The following is a 7400-nucleotide window of genomic DNA, read 5'->3' on the forward strand; positions in this document are numbered from 1 at the left end:
GGAACAATTTCAAAATACATTTTCTGTTGATTATTACTTAATCTCTAAGAGTGTGTTCTTGGTTATGATAATTTATCTGTTCCAGGATCAAGTACATTCAAAGTACAGTTAATGCCTTCAGAGGAAGTTATCAGCAAAAGCAAAATAAAAATATATACTTTAATATTTCCAGTCTACTCTACTAGTATTTCTTCAACCAAAAATCAATAACTAGGATCATTTGGAATACAGGTAGTTCTGCCACAGTGTGATAGCTGTGTCCCCAAGAAACCTCATGTTAAAGAAATGATTGTGTCAGTGAGGTGAGAAGTGGAAGAGGTTACGCTAGAGATATTCAGGCTGACAATAAGAACATTCTCTCTCCCACATGATTTTAAAAGAATAAAAGTATTTTTAATAGCCACAAGCTTATTTTTGTTACTGCAACCTTAAAATATTAAATGCTGTTACATTGCACACGTATCAATAGAAGCCATTGCTGGACAATTTCAATGGCCACCCACAGTAAATCTAATCGACTGTTTTCTTAGAGACAATTGTGTCTGATTACCGCAGGAAGGTTACTTGGAAACACCGTAGACGTTTCCCCACACACCCGCAAGACAGATTTTTCTCTGGTGACTTTTAAGTGGTTCTCTGGTTATTTTACATTAGTTTTGGAGATACAGCGGAGAAACAGGCCCTTAGGCCCACTGAGTCCACACCGACCAGCGATCCCCGCATATTAACACTATCCCACATACACTGGGGACAATTTACACTTATACCAAGTCAATTTACCTACAAACCTATACGTCTTTGGAGTGTAGGAGGAAACCAAAGAAATCAGAGAAACCGGGGAGAATGCACAAATTCCATATAGACATCACCCATAGTCAGGATTGAACCTGGGTCTCTGGCGCTGCAAGGCAGCAATTCTATTGCTGTGCCATCCCTGTTCCTGATACAAATCATGTTATAACCAATTCACCTCACACAATACAAATTCTCTGATTTGCCAATTGTGTTATATCCATATATCAATTTGTGTTATGAAATAAAGAAATAGCAGAACTAGCTGTTAAATTCTAGTGTTGAAACTTTAAAGGTAATTTTGTCAAGAACCTGATCAATTTAGTTTAGAAAAGTAGATTCAGTTACTTATACACTCGTTTAAACAAATCCATAATCAAATTAGTTGAACCAGAATCTAACACATGGATTAACCAGGAGCTAATGAAGAAAAATCCTAGAATATTGATGTTGTAACTGTCACAGAATGATTGAGATATGCACACACATACAATTGCATTATTATCCATTTTCTTCAGCAAAACAGAAAACGGTTAACATCAAGGGCTTGAAAGAACATTTATTTGTGTTTGTGGATGATGGACCAGCACTTTACATAGACCAGCAGGGCTTCAGAAAGCAGAAATAAACAAAAATGGCTCAGAATTTCATGCATATTAATTACATGATATACTACACCATTAACAAAATGAAATATTTACAGGATTGAAAACCCTCAGTAATTCAAGAATGTGGCACTTTCTTCCGCAAGATTGTAAACTACTCTATATCAGACCGAGCAATAAAGTTCCTTTCATATTGCTGGAATAGTTAGCTAGTTTAGGTGGAAATTAAACTTACAATTTACATATATTATACATTTAAAGACATGACGATCAAGATTGAAAATGGGGATAGAAATTGAAAAGGAAAGAAGGAATGAAATTATAAAAAAGCAGTTGTGGCAAAAGTTTAGGATTTTTTGTATTCAATCCGTTCTACTTTTACATCATCAGAGATCAGTTGATAAACATAAGTGACTACTGTGGATGCCTGAATGTCCATTAATACGAATGAAGGGATGATATTTCTGGAAGAGAGAGTATAAAACTAGTTAGTCTCTATATTTTTTCTCTATGGCAAGCAATGCACAAAAGTTATTAGTAACAAACCTCTCTGGAAACTAAAAAATAACTTTGTGTTGAACTTCACAAAGGCATTTTGTGCCTTTTTGTACTTTGCATGTTATAAACACAAATGAATACTAAATCCAATATTAAATATTCAGCTTTGTACCATTAATGTATATGAAATCGTTATTGACCTTGTTTTTAAATGAACAGACATTATATTCAATTCTGTGCCACAGATATTTATTGCTTGATTGTAAACAGGCCCTAGGGCCCATCAAGTCCTTACCGACCACTGATCACCCATTCACATTAGTTCTCTCATCCCATTTTTGCATTCACTCCCTAGGGATAATTTGCAGAGGCCAATTAATTTATAAACCCACATGTCTTTGGGATGTTTGAGGAAACAAGAGCACCCGGAGGAAACCCATGTGGTCACAGGGAGAATGCACATTCCAGACACCACAGGGTTGGGATTAAACCCGAATCTCTGGTATTGCGAGGCGTCAGCTCTATCAACACTGTGACGCTCCTCATTTTATTGGTTGCATCTTCTGAACTTTAAATGAATGCACTAATCCATCTCTTCCAATTCAAACATGTACGACCAGATCCAGCAGACTTTGGTGTCAACTTATGAGTTGATGAATCAGAGTTTCACTATTCCAGTGAAACAAAAATTATGAATGAAAATTAATTACGAATGAAAAACCAAAGTTCTTGGAGAAAACCCACGCGGTCATGGGGAGAATGTACAAACTCTGTACAGACAGCACCCATAGCCATGATCAAACCCGGGTCTCTGGCACTGTAAAGCATCAACTCTACCGCTGCGCCATGTGATTATTATTTTCCCCAAATAATTATTTTCATAATGCCATTATTTGATACTATATCTGAGTACTTACCCTTCCAGTGCATTTCCAGCACCTGTGGCTGAACCTGGGTTGATATAGAACTTGCTCTCCTGTTCAAAGGCCTCAAACTTGTGCGTGTGCCCAGATATTAGGATATCGACATCGAGCTGCCGTTGTAGCAGAGCCAGGCTGGTCATGTCACCCCATGGGATCACCTGGTGACCATGGATCAGTCCGATTTTGAATTGGCCCACTGTTACCACTTTCTGCTCAGGATAATTCAAATTCTGAAATTAAGATGAGAGCGGTTACATATTTAAAATAGTCTTAGATAGATACAAAATGCTGCAATAATTTAGGGTGTCAGGCAGCATCTCTGGAGAAAATGGATAGGTGAAGTTTTGGGTCAGGACCCTTGTTCAGATAGATTTTAAAATCAACTTTACAGTTGCAGCCCTACAAGAACTGATCTTTACAACTACAACAACACTGATTAACATGCAGAGATGCTAAGAATGTTACTCCTGCTCCACATCATCCACTGTTATTAGTAAAGGATTCACTGCCATATTTCTTTGGTCAAATACACATTTGGTGAACTACCAACAGAAAAATATATATTTTCACAGACCAAGAATTAATGTCTCCAAGGTAAACTGGGGGGCATGAGTAGAATGGTTGTCACATGTACCTCAGTACAGTAAAATTACTTTCTTGCATACAGTTCAGTAAAATTCATACTATGCATAGGCACAATTGTACTTCAGTAAAAGAGTTTAGTATAGTAGATTATATCAAGACACTGAATTGATTTATCAATGTGATACATTTATCTTCCTATTTAATGTAATTAATTGTTCAGAGATAATTAATTTCTACAGCAGCAAAAATCATAACATTAAAACAGTATCCCTTACCTCATCAAAGTCTCCTCTGACAATATGGACATCTCCAGCCAATGTTTTAAGATAATCATAGCTCTCTTTGGTGCAAAGATTGCCTGTGCACAAAATGTGCTGGATCTTACCCGGCACCAACAGCTTCTTGAACTTGGCTGGCAACGTATTACAGCGATGAGGAATGTGAAGGTCTCCCAGTACCAGCACCAACTGCGAGAAAAGCAGAAAATAAAAGTGCTAATAAATTATTCCGCACATGCAAATTAACAGAAATATATGCCATATCTTATGATTTTATTGTAAAGTTTCATTTGTCAGCAGTCAAATAGCTATAATGAACAGAATATATAGCTTCATGAATGTAATTCAGAATTTGTTAGTAACTAAAGAGTGAATAAATCGCACAGCGCTTACAAGGCTCCATTTGGCAATGATTAAGGTCAAGTCTTTTCATCCCCTCAATTTCGAGGATAAAAGTAAAAATAGTTCAGCCAGACACAAGTTCTTTGTTAACAAAAACATGCTTCGAAATTCATGTTTACAGATCACACAATATATCTTGCATACACTTGATTAGGAAACAGATTTTTGAAGCCAATACTTCTGAGGATGTCACAGTGGCGCAGCTGGTAGAGCTACTGCCTCACAACGCCAGACACTCGGGCTTGATTCTGACCACAGGAGCTGTCGGTGTGGAGTTTGCATGCTCTCCCTGTGACCACATGGGATTCCTCCCACCTCCCAGACATGCAGGGGTGTAGGTTAATTTCTGCTGTAAAATTGCCCAGAGTGTGCAAGGAGTGGATGGAGAAAATGGGATAACATTGAACTCTGCAAATGGCCGATCAATGGTCCCGTGGACTTGGTCTGCCAAACGGCCTGTATCCATTCTGTATACCTCACCTAAATTAAACTACTGCAGTTTACATTTCACATCTGCCACAGGCCAGGCCCATGATTTTCTTTGTGAATAGTTTTGCATCATGCTTACTTTAATCAACTTGTGGATATCTAGTTAGCAGTTTTAACGTTGTGTTTAAGCCATTTCCTCTCTTTCTGCAGGCCAACACAAATTCATTTCTAGTTTCAGCACTCCACAAAAGACCTTTGTCAGGATTTGTTCATCAGACAATTACACCACATGAGCTGAATGTAATAGTTATCCTTTTACAGTGAGAATATTTATAGTTGCCAGGTCAGGCTCAAGAATTTTAGCATCAGGAATCTTGATTTGGCATCTAATCTCAAACGGCTGTGATAAAAGTAGTTCCGTTTCTTAATATGACATTTGTCCAATTTTCACGGTTGACAAAGCAGGATTTCCAAATAAAAAGGCAGTCTTTTTTTTTTAACATTGTGCTCGGTTTTAGTTTCGTCTGTAGATTAGTAACTCTCAGTTTAAAGGTGTTCAGAGTGTGTCAATGGCCAAAATTGCCAATTAATCATACTCATATTCATCCCATGGCTGTGTACATTTTACCCGATCTGCATACAGTCCAGGCAAAAATCTAGACCATGCCTTAAAATAAGATTCTAAACCAATGGAAATTTCAGTTACAGTTATGGAAACAAGGTGCTATCTCTATTTCCTAAATTAAGAACATTTGAAGACATGGGGAAACAGATAACAGTTGCTAAGTCTGAGCAGTCTGAAGAAGGTGTCTGCGTTTAGTCTCGCCGATGTATAAGAGTCCACATCTTGAACAACAGATACAGTAGATGAGGTTGGAGGAGGTGCAAGTGAATCTCTGCCTAACCAGAAAGGACTGTTGGGGTCCCTGGACAGAGTCGTGGGAGGAGGTATAGCACAGGTGTCGCATCTTTTGCGGTTGCAGGGGAAGGTACCCGGGGAGCGGTTGGTCTGGGTGGGAAGGAATAAGTTGCAGTGGAAACGGTCTCAGCAGAAGGCGGAAAGGGGTGGAGATGGAAAAATGTGGCTGGTGGTGGGATCCCGTTGGAGGTGGCGGAAATTTCGGAGGCTTATTTGTTGTATGCAATGGCTGATGAGGTGGAAGGCAAGGACTAGGGGTACTCTGTCTCCATTACGACTAGGGGAGGGGGAGCAAGGGGTACCGAGGAGATACGAGTGAAGGCCTCATCTATGATGGGAGAGGGGAACCCCCATTCCCTAAAGAATGAGGACATCTCAGATGTTCTAGTATGGAACACCTCATGTTGGGCGGACATGCGGCATGGACGGAGGAATTGGAAGTAGGGGATAGAGTCTTTGCAGGGGTGCATATCTTTCATTGATTGTTCTTTATCTCTCCACATCACCGTCTATATCTCTCATTTCCCTTATCACTAACCAGTCTGAAGGGCCTCGACCCAAAACGTCACGCATTCCTTTTCTCCAGAGATGCTGCCTGTCCCACTGAGTTACTGCAGCATTTTGTGTCTATTATCAGAATGGTGTCAGATTAGGAAAAGGGGGGGGGGGGGGGTGCAACGAGACCTGGGTGTCCTGGTACATCAGTCACTGAAAGTAAGCATGCAGGTGCAGCAGGCAGTGAAGAAAGCAAATGACATGTTGGCCTTCAATACCAAGAGGATTTGAGTATAGGAGCAAGGAGGTCTTACAGAAGTTTTAAAGGGCCCTGGTGAGATCACACCTGGAGTATTGTGTGCAGTTTTGGTCTCATCATTTGAGGAAGGACATTCTTGTTACTGAGGGAGTGCAGCATAGGTTCACCAGGTTAATTCCCAGGATGGTGGGACTGATATATGATGAAAGAATGGATTGACTGGGCTTATATTCACTGGAATTTAGGATGAGAGGGGAACATAGAGAAATATATAGAATTATTAAGGGATTGGACAGGCTAGAAGCAGGAAAAATGTTCCTGGTGTTGGGGGAGTCCAGAACCAGGGGTCACAGTTTAAGAATAAGGGGTCAGCCATTTAGTACTGAGATGAGAAAAAACGTTTTCACCCAGAGTTGTGAATCTGTGGAATTCTCTGCCACAGAAGGCAGTGGAGGCCAATTCGCTGGATGTATTCAAGAGAGTTGGATTTACCTCTTAGGGCTAATGGAATCGTGATATGGGGAGAAAGCCGGAACGGGGTACTGATTCTGGATTATCATAATCATATTGAATGGCGATACTGGCTCAAAGGGCCGAATGGTTTACTCCTGCACCTATTTTCTATGTCTCCACCTGACATTATGGCCACTTATTCTGTTCTGTCTGCGCAGAATACAAATATTTCAGGATATTTAGGCATTTCATAGATGGAAGAGGCGGTTCCTGGACGATATTATAAACCATAAACATTGGTGCAGACTCACTTAAAACATACAGTGGATGTTTCTGGACGGTCTGTCCAAACATCCTCAACCCCGTCCCTCCCTCCAGCTGATGGACATCACATGACCATTCCAAGCCCACTGCAGGCCCCGAGTCACCAACCACCGGCCCCCGACCATTGGAACCTGCTGCTCCGTCACCAGCTACACGTTAGAGACTCTATGCACACCCGTTATTAAGCTGAGGGGACAAAACGCAATCAATCAATCGACCAGCCGACTACGGACTCACCATTTTCCCAGCGTCCGAACGGGAAGCAGCTCTTCAATGAAAAGACACGGCAGCGATCGAAGGCGCGGCCAATCCGGTCGCGGTTTAGGAGCGGGTGCCGACGGCGCTGCCACCAGGCCAAAGTTAGAACAGCCGCCGTTTTGAGTTATAAATTCAAAACACACCACACAATTCCAACAGTACTTCCAGAAACTCTAGGAT

General features: G+C 40.7%; 1 protein-coding gene across 1 annotated transcript; it reads right to left on the reverse strand.

Moving 5' to 3' along the window:
• Positions 1-1335: 1335 nt before the first annotated feature.
• vps29 (VPS29 retromer complex component) lies at positions 1336-7343 on the reverse strand. Its single transcript, XM_055655787.1, has 4 exons — positions 7200-7343; positions 3679-3870; positions 2813-3048; positions 1336-1861 (listed from the first exon to the last, which is right to left on the reverse strand). The coding sequence occupies exons 1-4, from the start codon at positions 7200-7202 to the stop codon at positions 1744-1746; spliced, it is 549 nt and encodes a 182-aa protein (XP_055511762.1). The 5' UTR covers positions 7203-7343; the 3' UTR covers positions 1336-1743.
• Between the last annotated feature and the right edge of the window lie 57 nt (positions 7344-7400).

The sequence above is a fragment of the Leucoraja erinacea genome, chromosome 25, assembly GCF_028641065.1.
Source record: "Leucoraja erinacea ecotype New England chromosome 25, Leri_hhj_1, whole genome shotgun sequence".
Lineage (NCBI taxonomy): Eukaryota > Metazoa > Chordata > Chondrichthyes > Rajiformes > Rajidae > Leucoraja > Leucoraja erinaceus.

Bases quoted from the DNA above. Each gene is read 5' to 3' on its own strand.
- vps29 (XM_055655787.1), bottom strand. The intron at 3,049-3,678 runs GTAAGGGATACT...TCTTAATTTCAG, and splicing joins TCAGAGGAGACTTTGATGAG to AATTTGAATTATCCTGAGCA. The intron at 1,862-2,812 runs GTAAGTACTCAG...TCTCTCTTCCAG, and splicing joins GCTGGAAATGCACTGGAAGG to AAATATCATCCCTTCATTCG.